This window comes from Typopeltis vanoorti, chromosome 23 (assembly GCF_054136105.1).
Source record: "Typopeltis vanoorti isolate ZY-2024b chromosome 23, IOZ_Tvanoo_1.0, whole genome shotgun sequence".
Classification (NCBI taxonomy): Eukaryota; Metazoa; Arthropoda; class Arachnida; order Uropygi; family Thelyphonidae; genus Typopeltis; species Typopeltis vanoorti.
In genome coordinates, this window is record NC_143571.1 from 57556866 (window position 1) to 57574027 (window position 17162).

The 17162-nt window shown below is 35.6% G+C and overlaps 1 protein-coding gene across 1 annotated transcript in view; it reads left to right on the forward strand.

Moving 5' to 3' along the window:
- LOC150093874 (uncharacterized) overlaps positions 1-17162 on the forward strand; it is a 135435-nt gene that overhangs the window by 73511 nt on the left and 44762 nt on the right. The window contains exon 13 of the mRNA XM_090412544.1: positions 13898-13998. Coding sequence (XP_090268670.1) covers positions 13898-13998 — 101 coding nt within the window. The remainder of the gene's footprint in view (positions 1-13897; positions 13999-17162) is intronic.

Below are 17162 nucleotides of genomic sequence, written 5' to 3' on the forward strand. Positions count from 1 at the left end.
TTCTTCTTTTAAGTTTACATGGCAACAGTATTTCAAGCTTTTCTGAATAATTTAATTATATGCTGGTGTCTCTACGGCATTTTAAAATAATTAAATTAAAATAAACGGACAGTTAAATGGATTACAAAACCTTTTGTATGTATTCTAGAAATTCTAATGATAATTTAAAATTACTTACAGCTTTCCAGAATGGCTCTTCTAAATACGAATATTCCAAAATAGTTGAATTTTATACCCACAACCACAACACAAACACAAAAACCACAAAGAACGAAATTTTTGTAAATACTGTAATCTGAAATAGTTGAGTACTTCTTCCTTTAGATTTCAGCCTGTAGATGCTATGTTATCGTCATGAGTAATATCCCCCAGCGAATGGTTACTAGAAATCGCGGTTTTCTTCAAAGAGGTCTTTCATGAAGATGACATGAGTCAAATCCGTAAATTGTGGTATTGTTCAAAAGGTATCATTTTCCCAAGTTTGGATGTTTCTCAAATACTTACATATGACTAAGTGATTAGCATTCACATGATTGTGATGACACATATCCTAAAATTATTCATTCTTCATTCTGGTGGAAAATTATTGCTGTAGTAAATTAATGCTTACATTTATTTTTTTAAAACCAATATTGACTATTAATTTTACCTGCAATTCCTTGTGCACTTAGCCTATTTCTGTAACTGAAATTTATTATTTTTTTTCTATAGCATTAGTAATTTTAAGTAACAGATATGTGACAAACAACGTTTTGAATTCGCTGTTGCGTTACATTTGCTTTTAGAAATTTCTTTTGCCAGCACAACAAATAAATAGTTATTTCTCATTATTTCAAATGAATATTAGCTCTGTAATATATACTTTGTTAATTTCTATGTTACCTTTTATTTGACTGTAATATTATTAACAAATGGCTCTGTAAAATAGCCATATTCTTACAGTATTGTAACTTTTCAGGTGAAATCTTCTCCACTAAAATTCTGGCTATTAATTTAATACCTGATTATTCCTTTTGGTTCCAAGGGTTGACAGTTTCATGAAATATTTGAGGGCTTGCATGAACAAATAAGACTTTTAATTCACTGAGTCAAAAAGAGTCTCTGGTTACTTTGTGGCGTGAAATTTCACAAGGGAAAAAAATATTAAGGTCTTACTTAAATTTGTATAACACATCAACGACACCCAATTTGTTCATTTAAATTTACACATTTCATTTGAATGAAATATTATTTACAAATTGTATTTACTGAATCTAACATACAGAAAATAAATAAATTGAAAAATACATCAAAGGTTCTTCCAATGCTTGTGGAATTGCCATCATGTGGTTTTTGACAATGTGACTCTCATCTGAAAGTTAATTTTTCATTTGGTGATCATTAGGAATTTATTACTGTAGTAATATTAAGGGTTGCATATTTATTTTTTTGAAATCAATACATATACTTTTTATTTATTTATTTTTTTAAATAGAAAAAATTTTTTTTATTTTTTCCCTCCAAAATTTATCATAAAAAAACGCATTTTTTTCCTAAAAAGTTATCAGCATCAGTTCGAGGTGACATCACTAAAAGATATCCGCAAATGATGAGCTCGCTCATCTCCACGAGGCTGAGCAGACATCTTCTGGAGAAGAGGGGGTAAGAAGAGTATTGCAGGGAAGACCTCTGCCATCCTCTTGACTACCCTTTCACTTCCACCACCTAATGCTATTTTTTCCCTCCAAAGTTATCGGTATCAGTTGGAGGTGATATCACTAAAAGATATCTGTAAGATGAGCTCACTTATCTCCACTAGGCTGAGCAGACATCTTCTGGAGGAGAGGGGGGAGAATAGGGGTGATGGGGTTAGGTGAGGGAGCATTGCAGGGAAGACTTCTATCACCCTCTCGACGAATGTTTCACTTCCACCACATAATGATATTTTCCCCCTTCCCAACAATTTCAGACATATGAGTGAGAGAAATAGTCACATGGTCTAACATCAAAAACACTTTTTGAGGATAAAATACTTAACATAATAAGAACAAATAATATAGAATACCCTTTGAGCCACAGAGATGAGATTTGTGCTATGATGTCTCAAAGTAAGATAATCTCATCTCCACATCATATCCAACAGCATGTAGAAACATGTCCATGAATCATCTGCACGAAAGTTTCATTTTGGAAGGAATGGTCAGGTAAACAGTACAATAAGGAAAAATAAATGAGTCAGATGTCTTTGCAGTTACAGCAATTCGTTCATCCCATGCAGTGATTGGTATCCAGGAAAGTAAAGTAAAATAATGGGTGAGCCACAAAAGTCATTCAAATTTTCTTTCTTCAGGAAAAAAGCACTAGACAAAACTCTTCACCTAGCTCTAAAAGGATGGAAACAGATTATTATTTTAGATGACACATACATTGTAATATATTTATCCAGGACCACTTGAGAAAAGTTACGCAGGAAGTGGTCTGATATCCTTGGCTACTTGCAAAGAAGAGTTGACTATGAAATGGACATTGGTAAGTGTTATATTATGAAATGCCGATTGGGAACTAATACTTGATGATACAGGAGCTGATGGAAGTAAAGTTTTTTCTATTAGTTGTGAAGAAGCTGAGAGATTTTCACCAAAAGTGTATGACATTGATAATCATTTGCTATTTTTGGAAACTGAATTACCATCTATTCATATCATGGGTAAAATTATCACTAATCATTTAAATTCATCAATGGTAAAATTAGACTTTCAAGATTTTATACAGTTCAATAAAGATTCTTTATTTTGGGACATTTACGAACATTTTAGAAAAAATGTTTGTGTATATTTGCTGACAAAAGAATACACAGAATGTTTAGCGAGGCATGGTGTCATTTACAGACTGACACAATATCAAATGTATTTAAGTGTAGTTACCATGGTTTCTGGCTTAAAACCTCTTTTGCATGACCAGCTATTTTGATGTAATGTAACCAAGAAACAGTGAGTAACAAACATTTTATTCATTGAACTCTTTGGAAAACGTTAAGAGTCTAAAACTAAATATTATGAAATATTTTTAGGTAATTACATGTTTCGAATTTTTCTCAGTGAATATACTTGCAAATAGTATTTCAGCAAAATAAAATATGCATTTGTAAACTTAAATGAACAAAGATATGTGCGTTTGTTGTTGTGTTTTTCCACAGTGAATTTTTACTCAGTTATTCTGATTAGAACTTGATATTTAAATCCACAACTTTATATCTTAATGCAATTCTGTTTAATTATTTTTAAAAAAATCACAACTGTGAAATTAATGCCAGGAACGGGAAAAAAAGTGCTGAAAACTGATATCCATGTATTGATTATTTTAGAAATTGTCTAATGCTACCTATTGACATTGTTTGAGTTATCTGAAAACAATTCGTTCACATAATCGAAAATCCGAACTGTTAGAATTTGGTTGATTTACAGAGAGATAGCAGATAATAAACCCAAAATGTGACTTTAACTCTTAAAGTTTGGTATAGAAAAAATGGTTGTACTCTCCAGATAACACATATACAAATTTTAACTTTCTCCACACAAAGTAAGATAAAAACACACCAACAGTATATCCAGCACCATGTGAAAACATGTCATTGAGTCATCTGCACAAAAAGTTCATTTTTGAAGGAACGGTCAGGGTAGGGCTTGGTAAGTGTAAACAGTACTATAAGAAAATACCATAGAGTCGAGTGACTTTGGATTTAAGGTAATCGTTCAGCCACTGCAGCTGCTGTTTTGTGTTGTGGTGTTTTGTGTTTGGTAATGTAAAAATAATGGGTGAGCCACAAAATTCTTTGAAAGTTTCTTTGTGAAAAGTTCTAATTGTTTAGAATTTTATAACAGAAAGTTAACATAAAATATACGATCAGAGCTAATAATCAGTAAAATAATAATAATAATAATAAATAACTATTTATTTGTGGTGCCATATGAAGTAATCTAAAAAGAAGAATAATGAAGGAAAACGTTTATGAAAAATCGACAGTGGGTGAAAAATACGAATTTTCAGTTATCACTGGGATAATTGATTGCCAATTTCTTTTGAATAAGAATTCAAATTTATTTCCTAAAGAAATTTGTATTTCTGATGGAATTATTGTAAGATATGCATTGACAAAATCACCTTGTAGTTGGAAAGAATTACCTGAAAGAGTTAAAAAACAGAATTCTTGGTTAATAAAATATAACCATCAGCTGAAGTGGGAAATTGGTTCACTACCTCTGGACAAACTAAGAAATTGGATGATAGAATCAACATGCAAATATCAAATATTACTCGCCAAAGGAAGAGAAAAATCAAAAACATTAACAACGTTAATAGGGAGGCCTGTTCTTGATTTAAATGAAATTGGATGCCCATAACGTGAAAACATAACGTGTACTTTTAAATGCTTTTGGAAACATAACGAAAGATTCTGTGCTTTTAATAATTCTAAGAAGTATATGTATTGGTTTCAAAAAAATAAATATGCAATCCTTAATATTACTACAGTAATAAATTCCTAATGATCACCAAATGAAAAATTAACTTTCAGATGAGAGTCACATTGTCAAAATCCCACAGGAACGAAGAATGAATAATTTTAGGATATGTGTCATCACAATCATGTGAATGCTAATCACTTAGTCATATGTAAGTATTTGAGAAACAGCCAAACTTGGGAAAATGATACCTTTTGAACAATACCACAATTTACGGATGTGACTCATGTCATCTTCATGAAAGACCCCTTTGAAGAAAACCGCGATTTGTAGTAACCATTCGCTGGGGGGGATATTGCTCATGACGATAACATAGCATCTACAGGCTGAAATCTAAAGGAAGAAGTACTCAACTATTTCAGATTACAGTATTTACAAAAATTTCGTTCTTTGTGGTTTTTGTGTTTGTGTTATGGTGTAGATATAAATTTCAACTATTTTGGAATATTCGTATTTAGAAGAGCTATTCTGGAAAGCTGTAAGTAATTTTAAATTATCATTAGAATTTCTAGAATACATACAAAAGGTTTTGTAATCCATTTCACTGTCCGTTTATTCTAATTTATTTATTTTAAAATGCCATAGAAGAAACAGTGTCGTTTATGTGTTATGTATGTATAAGTAAGATCACTTTTGAAATCACCTTGAATTCACACAAGATTTTTATTTATTTATATATTGAACTTTACGATCTTAATTTAGACAAATCAAAATATTCAGATGAATTATGAATAAAATATGAACTTGAATTAAAATATGGATATAGAAGAAAATACGGATAAGCTATGGGGAAAAAAGTGTGTGTTTGAGGGACACCGGTATATAATTAAATTATTCAGAAAAGCTCGAAACACTGTTACCACAAGACTCTACTCTACTCTAAGAATTCCCCCTTTAACAGGAAAGAAATACCCCAAAATGTATTAGAAAATTAGTAGAGCCATCTATAGAAGAAAAAAAAATGTATGTTTGAGTGACATTAGCATATAATTAAATTATTCAGAAAATCCTAAACATGACTGCCATCATGGCGCTACTCTACTCTAAGAATTCCCACCATTTAACAGGAAAGAAATACCCCATTATGTATTGGAAATTAGTACAGCCATCTATAGACAACCAAACAAAACACGATGACAATGACAGATGTGTGTCACCCTGGGAAAATTCCAAGATATCTTATCTCAAAAACATCGCCGACAATTCCATAGGCAAACCAAAACACCATGTGATATCACAGAGAGACATATATTCCCCAGAAATTTCCAAACACATAACGTCACGATTCTTATCTCTAAATACACCCACAATGAAATTAAGCGAACCCAAAACACCACATGATGTCCCTGAGAGACGAGGGCCCCAGCGAAATTCCGAACTCTATAATAACAAACATTCACGTCACAATTCCTTATCTTATCTTGATCTTGTCAGAAGAGTGCCACCAATCACGACACGATTCCATATCCACTGATATATCTCCCTTTTCCATTCAAAACAAATGACGTCACTTATTTACAATTAACAAATGACGTCCCTTATTTAAAACTAACAAATGATGTCACTTATTTACAACTAACAAATGAGTTCACTTATCTTCATCTGTTAACAACTAACATTCACGTCACGATTCCTTATCTTATCTTGATCTTGATCTTGTCAGAAGTGTCCCACCAATCATGACATGACTCCTTATCCACTAATATATCATTCTTTCCATTCAAAACAATAACATCTCTTATTTACAACTAACAAATGACATCACTTATCTACATCTCATAACAACACACACCCATGTCACGATTCCTTATCTTATCTTGATCTTGTTCAAAGTGCACCACCAATCACAACACGAATTCTTATCTCTACCATTACCCATAATTCCATACGCGAACCAAAACACGAGAACTCACGTCACTGACACATATGCCCCCAGGGAAATTCGAAACACATGACGTCATATACAATGACGTCATCTTCTTATCAACCAATGACGTCACGATTCCTTATCTTATCTTGATCTTGTTCAACGTACCGCCCCTTCTATTCATGGAAGAAAGAAAACATTCCTGTATCTCTGATAGATGGGTGCAGATTTTTTCTGAAATGAGCAAAAAACCTAAGCCAGTGGTGGCGAATCTTTTTATGTGCACATGCCAAAAATTTACCAATCGTGTTGCTGACGTGCCCAGCAGTTTTTAATAGGGGAAAATTAACTAATTTACTTTATTTATAAATTTATAATATACATATTTATTTATACAATTTTATAAATAATATTTATTTATATATAAATTTATAATATTATTTTATAATAGTATTTAATGTAAAATTGATTATTGTATTATTGAATTGATTTTAACGTTGTTGGCTTGGAAAAAAATGTAGTGAGAAAAATATTTCTGTATTGTAACTCACCATAGAAGTAATCTGAGCAGGGGAAGCAGCAGAAGGATGTCAACTTGTCGGCGAAATGCTTACCGTATTTACTCAAATATAACTTGTCCTCGCACTCCTGATTTTACTTCATGAAAAAAAAGACACTAAAACGTTTTGCATATATTCGCACACGAAAAATGTTTAAACATTGGAACTTTTTTCACTTGGTTAGACTATAAATTATATATTTAGTGTAATCCTTTATCCAAGTGTAAGCAGGGGCAGCTCGTGCATAGGCACTGCAGAACTGCAGCATCCCCAATTTTTCTCGATATATAATGTATATAATTTATATTATATTATATTATATTATATTATGAATTTATTTATATTTGCTTGTAATATTTAATTTTATCATCAACAATCCTATAGAATTCTCTTATTTTGTATAAAAAATCATAAAAATCCATCTTGTAGCACTTAGGAGGGCGAAGGACGCTAGCAACATGAAGCTAGTGTCATAGTGAGATACGAGCTATTAGTGTAATAGTTTTTATTTGTTACAGTTTTTATTTTAGAACATTATTGGGGTTATGATAATGGGTTTTATTTTTAAGTACTTTTGAATTATACTAAACTGTATAATTTTATCGATAATAAACAATATTTTTTCATGAAACAAAACAAGAAGAATGTTAATTAAGAAGAATATTTTATTTTTAAGTAATTTTGAATTATACCAAACTATATAATTTTATCGATAATAAACAATATTATTTCATATTTAATTTTATTTTTAACATTTTTACCATAATTTTGATATTTTATCCAAACACGTATACACTGTACTTACAGTGTGTATGTATATTTCGAAAGTTGCAGCGCCCCCACGATTTCAAGCCGCGACCCCCGCTGAGTGTAAGCAAACAAAGTTTGCGCTTGAAGTATCTTCAGGACTGTAGCAAGGGTGGACTGACTTCACATCACTTCCCTTAGTATCCCATAATGCAAAGCACATCTCCTTGCGGATGTATAATACTATGCATAATGGGAAGGGTCACTACCCAGAACGGTTTCGACCTTTATTGAGGTCTCTTCAGTGGGAGCCAGACCCAGAGGTGATATCAAGTCCTTATCCTTATAAGGACTGGCTTAAAGGGGCGAAGCAAGAATGCTTTTCATCTTCCCCATTATCTGTAGAGGACAGTGTAGAGATAAGGTGTTATTGAGCTATTAACGCTCTGATCATGGTAGGAAGGTAACAGCAATATCCGAGCCTCAGTTAGAACTTCATTAGCTACAGCATTGCCATCCATTAAGTCATATTTTCCTATGCCAGTTGCCTAAAGGTGTCACGCTTTTTATTTAAATTACTATGGATTAGAGAAAAATGTTGGAAGTTTATTCACTTGGCTAGACTATAAATTATATACATTTTCAGATGACACATCTGAAAAGTTCTCAGCCTAACAATGAAAAACGAATTTATAATTTCGAAATTATTTTTATTTTTCAATATAATCTCCCTTAAGACTAATACATTTATACCAGCGACTCCAGCGCCATTACTCGTCCCTGTAGTGGTTCTCAGTAAGATCTGCAAAATACCCATCTACAACTGCAATCACCTCTTGATTCGAAGAAAAGCGCTGACCAGCAAAGAAGAGTTTTAGTTTTGAGAAGAGACAGAAGTCAGAGGGAGCCAAATCTGGGGAATACGGTGGATGTTCCAACAATTCATACTGCAGATCGCTTAATTTTCCATTTTCAATGGTAGCTGGTATTTACTATTCAGAATTGAAGCTAATCAACTAATAATAGAGATATCTATTCAAAAGAGTGGTATCTGTAATTCAATACTAAGAATCAAGAGATGAATAAATAACTTTTGAAATTTAGAGAAAACTTTTATAACGCATAATACACCTTAATATTTCTTATATATTTGATAAATAAAAAATAAAAAAAAAATCTTGTATAAAACCACTATGCAAAATTCTATGTAAATTGTTCATGTTCGGAGATCATTAATAAGCTCTCATTGGCAAAACTGCCATCAATTCATGGTGCAGATCTCTTAATTTTCCAATTGCCAAAACACCTTTGTTGGCAGGTGCATTCTCCTGATGAAAAATGTTTTTTTGTTCTGCAAACCGGACCTTTTCTCACGAATTTTTTTCGTCTAGTCTGGTTAAAGGATCGGAATAAAATAATATTCCACGGTTATTTTGTTGGCCGAGTGGTTAGCGTATCCGCTCTCCACCCAACAGGCTGCGGGTTCGAATCCCGCCATGGGCATGGATATTTGTGATTTTCCTACAAACTTTGTATGGAAAGAGAATCTGCGACCCTACCACTTATTCTAGCAGGAGACATCATTGTCAAAACCACGTGAGTTACGGCAGTGACCATGCGGCGTCTACGGACGTAAAATGTGATTTTACCCTTTTCAAGTTAATTAATTAGCATCTCAAAACACCAATGTCATGACCCTTTCCTGCTGATGGAACCGACTTTGTCTTCTTTGTCATGGAACAACCGGCTTCTGTCCACTGTTGTGACTGCTGTTTGGATTCTGGTGTGTAATGGTAAATCCAAGTTTCATCCATAATAGAAAATCGAAGCACAAAATCAGATTTATTCTTGTTAAAACGCTCCAAGCACTGTTCAAAGGTTTTCATGCGAGTGCATATTTCATGTGCTGTGAGCAAACGTGGCACCCATCTTGCGCAAAGCTTTTTCATTTGCAATTCTTCATCCAAAATATATCCCACGCTTTCTTTTGAAATGCCTATATTCTCAGCCATTTCACGCACTTTGACTCGCCTGTCATCCAATACCATATCGTGCACTGATCAATGATTTCTGTTTTTGTTACACTTTTTGGACGTCCTTCACGTGGATCATCTTCAAGGCTGGTAGGGTCACATTTAAACTCGGCAGCCCATTTTTTATTTGTTGAAAACGAAGGGGAAGAGTGCCCATAAATTTTTATGAACTTCGAATGAATTTCTTTTAGCGTTAAATCTTCTTTTACAAAGAATTTTACAACCGCACGATACTCAATTTTATCCATTTCAAGGGATAAAATACAGACAACACTTTTGTTTCAGACAGCTGTATAAAACAAACTACTTGATAGAATGACTTGCAGTTTCACATGGATGTTTATATGACAGATGTACCAACTTAGAAAAAAAAATCTTGCCGATAGTGTTGTCATTTATAGTTGTGTCCGAGAACTTTTCAGACCACGCACGTAATTAATTTAATCCTTTATCCAAGTCTAAGCAAACAAAGTTTATGTTTGAAGCATCTTTCAGGACTTGGGCAACTCCATCATGGCACTGTGAAGTCATACCACCGTGGCAAAGGTGGTATGACTTCGCATCACTTGCCTTAGTATCACATAATGCAAAGCACATCTCCTTTTGGACATATATAATGCTATTCATAATGGGAAGGATCACTACCCAGACCAGTTTCGACCTTTATTGAGGTATCTTCAGTGGGAGCTAGACCCAGAGGTGATATTAAGGTTGAAATAATGCAGAAGTCATATTTTCATGCCTTATTATTAAATAACGCAGGATTAGAGAAAGTGTTGGAAGTGTGACATCTTTTGGCAACTGGTATAGGAAAATATGACTTCTGCATTACTTCAACCTTGGTATCACCTCTGGGTCTGGCAGCGACTGAAGAGACCTCAATAAAGGTCGAAACCGGTCTGAGTAGTGACCATTAACATTATGCATAGCATTATACATGTCTGCAAGGAGATGTGCTTTGCATTATGGAATACTAAGGCAAGTGATGTGAAGTCAGTCTCCATTTACCACGAATTGCCTCAGTCCTGAACATACGTCAGGAACTAAATTTGTTTGCTTCCACTTGGATAAAGGATTAAACTAAATATATAATTTAATGTTTGAACACGTTCGCGTCGAGGCGATAGTAACTCGCTCCCCGTGGTTAACAACATGTCCTCCCCAACAGCCATTATACTTCAGATGCAAGATAAACAAGTAGTTTTATTGTATCCCTGAATAAGGTACAGAGCCTTTTGCAGTCTGTGTAATATATTTCTCAACAAATAATGCAATTAGAGACAGCTGTAATAAATACGGAGGTAACTAATGAATCATATGTTCCTCCTCTCACATAAACTATGCTATATAGACTCAAGGAAAACCACGTGTTGCATCAGAAACACAGTATCTAACTAAAAACTATCGTCCAATTTTTCAATTACATGAAATAAGTATTTGTTTTATTGCATTTGAAATTCTCGATGTCATGATGATAGACCACAAAGGCTAACTTCAAATAAAATTCTACCACGAATTGAAACATGTCATAAATGCGTATGTGAGTTCATCTGCCAGCTCAAAAAAAGCAGCAATAAAATTCCACCAAGGGTTGAAACTTTGTGTGAGTTGAGCCCGCCAGTAACGAGAAGTTCCATCGGAACGATAAACGATACCCCCTTCGTTAATGTGTTAAAACCAAGAAATATATAACGAACGTTGTTATGACAGTTTCAGATGTTATGGAATTCGGTTGAAGAGAATTAGCATTTCAACTCAACAATTTTGTTGCCTTTGTCTTTGGATCGCGATTTCACCAATCATAAGAACGTCTTCATAGCTGCTCTCTCATGTAAAACAAAATATAACTTGTATATATTGTAACAATTAAAAAATTGAATAATTTATAAGCGTATAAAAGGATATCACCTGTAAATCGTTGATGTACCAGCAAAGTTTTCGGGCGTGCCACCTCTGGCAGGCATGCCGTAGGTTCACCAGTAGTAGGGGTGTCGGTAGTGACCAATTGCTTCCGGTGGGCGCGGCTTTCCCCTGAGGGTATATGTGTCAATGGCTTCAGGTTGGAGGTTCTGACCAAATGCTTCCGGTGGGCGTGGCTTCCTGACGTCATTGTGAGAGGCGTCATGAGTTTGGAATGTTAGGAATTTCCATGTGGGCAAGTGTGTGAATGGCTTCAGTTCTTGTGTTTTGGTTCGTGTATGGGATTATGGGGGATTTTTTTGGTTCGCCTATGGAATTATGGGTGATGATAGAGATAAGGATTCGTGTTGTGATTGGTGGGACACTTTAAACCAAATGCTTCCGGTGTGCGTGGCTTCATGGGTGTGGAATGTTTGGAATTTCCCTGGGAGCATATGTATTCAATGGCTTCAGTTCTTGTGTTTTGGTTTGCGTATAAAATTATGGGTGATGGTAGAGATAAGGAATCGTGTGGTGGGTGTGTGTTGTTTTCAGATGTAGATAAGTGATGTCATTTGTTATTTGTAAATAAATCCCCCCCCCCCCACCCCCCCCCCCCCCCACCCCCCCCCCCCCCCACCCCCCCCCCCCCCCACCCCCCCCCCCCCCCACCCCCCCCCCCCCCCACCCCCCCCCCCCCCCACCCCCCCCCCCCCCCACCCCCCCCCCCCCCCACCCCCCCCCCCCCCCACCCCCCCCCCCCCCCACCCCCCCCCCCCCCCACCCCCCCCCCCCCCCACCCCCCCCCCCCCCCACCCCCCCCCCCCCCCACCCCCCCCCCCCCCCACCCCCCCCCCCCCCCACCCCCCCCCCCCCCCACCCCCCCCCCCCCCCACCCCCCCCCCCCCCCACCCCCCCCCCCCCCCACCCCCCCCCCCCCCCACCCCCCCCCCCCCCCACCCCCCCCCCCCCCCACCCCCCCCCCCCCCCACCCCCCCCCCCCCCCACCCCCCCCCCCCCCCACCCCCCCCCCCCCCCACCCCCCCCCCCCCCCACCCCCCCCCCCCCCCACCCCCCCCCCCCCCCACCCCCCAGCCTGTTGAGAGAATATTTTCCGTTATGAACAGTACGTAGTCAAAGGAGAAATCTAGATTAAGTGTTGAGCTAATGAGGGCTATGTTAGTTGTAAGATAAAATTGTGTCATGGAGTGTGAGAAGTTTTATTGAAAGAACGAAATTGCTGCATCGGAGAAATATTCATGGTACGATCGTGGTGAAATACAGTCCCCCTCTACATCTATTTACATTTTTGTACGGGTTCTGTCACTGAAGAATAACCGTTAAGCTCAATATGTTTATGTAATGAAACTTTTTTTTATCATCTTAATTTTCTCATGAATACAGGATATTACATAACCCTGTCCTGTTTTTGCCATTCCAATGTCCCGTTTTCGTCTCAAGAAAATATGGTCAGCCTATGCATACACCAAAAATGCAGTAGGGCTGTGCTCAGGTAAACTCGAGATGCCTTACAAGGGTTCGCAAATGAAATCGGTTCTTAAGAGCGCGCAAAAATTAGTTAATTAATAAAAATAAATAAAAAGCTTGTTGCAAGGGAGGATCCTAGACACTGCAATTACTGCATCAAAACGTTGCCTGATATTGTAGAAACATTATAGAAATCTTACATTAAGATCATCATAAAAAAAATCTATGCATAATTAAATTATATCTCTACTTAAATACGATCTCGTGCACACTAAAGTTGGACAGCTGAAGAGTAATAATCAGTTTATAGTTAAAGTTAGTATTCAGATGGAACCGGATTGAGAACAATTTCTGTTGATTCACACAGTACTTCGCTCCGGCTCATCGTAGCACATCTAAAAATGTTTTCTGATTTATTCCGGGATCACTGGTGAGTGACAGCATCTTCATCGTTAGGGTGAGCAGAATTAAGAAGTTGATTAGAACGATCATTTATAGTAATTACAACAACTGCTATAAATAATGTATATTTTTGTATTTCTCTTTTCATGTTATGCATCCGATGAAGTCTTCTAAAAAGACGAAAGTAGTTGTGCGTTCAAATAATAAATAGTTTTTTTTTTTTCTGTTTTAGTATCTCTTGGCTTCTAATCATTAAATTTCTTTAATTACACCACACACACACACACACACACCAAATTTCTCCCTGAAATGAAAACTGATATAGTAGAAAGAATGGCTTCATTTAGAAATGATATACTACTTATAATTATCGAATATACATTTGCAAATATTTACATTTAGGTAAAGAGAAAGAAAGGAATTCTCCTGCAGCTGCTGCTGTGACCTTAAGTGTGTGTGCAGATATCCACAAAATTGACCGGAACAAGTTATGCAAAACAGAAGTAAGTAAATACCATTCTCTGAGGATGTTCTTTCTTTATGAAATCAGAAAGAGAATTATATATCCTATAGAACCATAATCCAGATTAAGATTATTGACAATTTACTAATGGTTTCCAAGGTTCTATCAATTATGTATTGTACATCAGAAATGTTAAAATTATGAATATTGTATAAACAGTATTATGTCTTAGCTTTAGTAATGAAATAAACTTTACAACTAATTTCAGAAATCAAATTAAAATAAACTGTGCCCCTCAAAATTATCTTTACTATGTCCTCGTCTTGAATATTCACCTCTGGGTTATTGAATCACTGACAAATTGCAACGAGGGGGGGGGGGCTCTGAATTCTAAACACATAAAAACTAAATAAAGTACCTTATATTTGCTTAGAATGGTTTAAAAATACCTATTAGGGTATGAATAAAAATATCCTTAGTTTATGTTTGGATTTGTTGACGAATGATAAAATAAGTATCATCCGCCGTTTTATTTTATTCATTTTTGGATTGTTCGTTCAAAATAATTATGGTTACATACAGTGGCGGCCCGTACATAAGCACTACGACACTGCAGCACCCCAAGGAAAAAATGAAAAATTTAAATTTTGTTTGTTTTATAAATAACAACAATGCTTACAACATTATATAAATGCAATACAACAAAAGATATATTTCGGTAATTACACCACATTTTTTATTATTCAGTTATACAAAATACTGAAATAAGAGTTCCCGACAAATTTCGTAAATCGTAGGATTTACATCTTCAGGGGGTAAATAGTATAACTTAAAGTTTAAACAAGAGAATTAATAAATACAAATCATAACCGTCTGGCTATTCATAAACTCAAATAACAGAATGCAGATATAAAACGTTATTGACGGTGAACAATACTGGACGATGTCACGTGTTCTCGTTCATACAGTCCGAGCTCAGATTGATGTAGATTTTTTATTAGAGCTGACCACACTTGGAGAATTAAACCTTGATTTTTATTGCATTGGATTGGGTTTTTTTGGCATATTAGCAGCTTCTTTAAATTTTCTTATATAACTGTTGTTTTCTATGTATGACATCGTTGTTTTTTTGCCAGAGTACAGTGATTGAATAGTTAATTGGAATTGTTCGATTAACGCTTTAGATTACAAAACAAATATACTGCAATCTAACACAGTGTCGCCGGTATTCGTTTGCACTTGTGATTGCACGTTACAGGTCATTCCGACACTGCTCGTTTGAGCAGTGTATCATATGCTTGCGCGCGTTATTTCTGTGAGATACGAAACTTTTTATTATTGGTGCGTGTTCGTGGTGAGGGTGAACTATTTTTTTGCAAATCTTATTTTATTTTGTTCAAATAACATATATTTATTATAGATACAATGCTGAATTATGACGAGTGTCACTGTTGAAAATATATAAAGAACTATATTTTTCAATTATCGTTACACGAAACAAATACACTGTGATCTAACGCAGTTTCAGAATTATCGCGTTTGGCTAAAAGCAGCCATCTCGCCGATATTCGTTTGCGCTTGTGATTGCACGTTGCAAGTCATTCCCAACAGTGCTCGTTTCGGCAGTGTATCGTATGCTTACGAGTTATTTTTGTGAGATCCGAAACTTTTATTATTGGTGTTTGTTTGTGGTAAGGTTGAAATATTTTTAATAAAGCAATTTTTTAATATGTAAATTTATTTATTAAAATTTTCACCGGCCGCCACTGTTTACATATGAATTTCCTCAGGCTTTTTAAACCATACCTGTTTTAGTTCCTTTAAGGCCATTTCCGTTTTCATTTTTCAGGTGGCATCCAATACTGTTATTCAATCTGTACTTATATTCTAATATATATATAATATATTTTTAAAGGCTAAAATTTATATTGTACCGAGCAATTCACTGATATGTAATATCGCACGTTTTAGTGTTTCTGTCTCCAAAAACAAGTTTTTTTTTCTTTTTTTGCAATGGGGGTCAGCCCTCATTTCATATTTCTTGTAACTGATTACCTCAAATTAGTTTCTGGTAGAAAGCATTTCAACTTTGGAAACAGAGGTTACCATGGATCATCTACTTCCCAGTATTCCAAGTACTATACCTGGCACTGCCAGGTATAGTACTTGGCTACCTGGCAGTGCAAAATACACTGCCAAATAGCCAAGTACTATACCCAACTGTTTTCTGGGCCTCATGCTTACAAGACAGAGAATCGTTTTTTGTCTTCTAGGCCAGGCCATTCTGAAACATGTATATGACAAAAACATATACCATCAAACACATTTAATGTCAACTTGCAAAGAATATTTAATACATACCAGTTTAAAGTCAGCCTACAGAAATATGCAGCAATCTAAACAGAGGTACACACGACAGCAATGCCTAAACCAACTGAATCATTGCAAGCTAGCAGGGCCGTTTTTATCATTAGGCGAACCTAATGTTCATAATGATATTATTTTTATAAATATCCACATGTGTAGGTGTACGAGTGCTTGTGTGAGTATGACAAAATATATATAGAGAGAGACAATGTATAGGGGCGCCTAAATTTTCTTTGTCTAGGGACATCAGATACTCTCGGTCCGGCCCTGCAAGCTAGATGGTTGTTTAGATTACCAGACTAGCTAGGTTTTGGGGCATTGGCAGATTTATAACTACACACTTTGTGTGTATAACAATTTCGATAAGTGGCAAAATATCATGTCATTTGCGCCTTTCAGACACCTACATGTCTGAACAGCACAATTACAGTCTCTCCAATGTTTGAAAGTCTTTTACATCCATACTTATTTAGGAGAGTTCTGTGGGACATAGCAGATTACCAGAATAATCTGTCACTTTTTAAGAATGGTATTTTAGGATAACAGATTTTTTTCATCTAACTGCATGGTCTTTGTTCATAGTGTTTATAACTATATAATTGTGGTATCCTAATTCACATAATCAATAAATTATTTTGATATATTTATCACTGAGTGTTAAATTTTCTCAACTGAATGTTCGATTTTCATATTATGACTTAGTATATTATGTGACACCAGTAGCGGACTTAGGATTTAATCTTTGGGGGGGGGGAAGTTGAGTAGACGATTTGAGAATACACACTACGCATCGCATTCGACCTATGACTGAGCATCTGCAATGACCGCTAATTCATA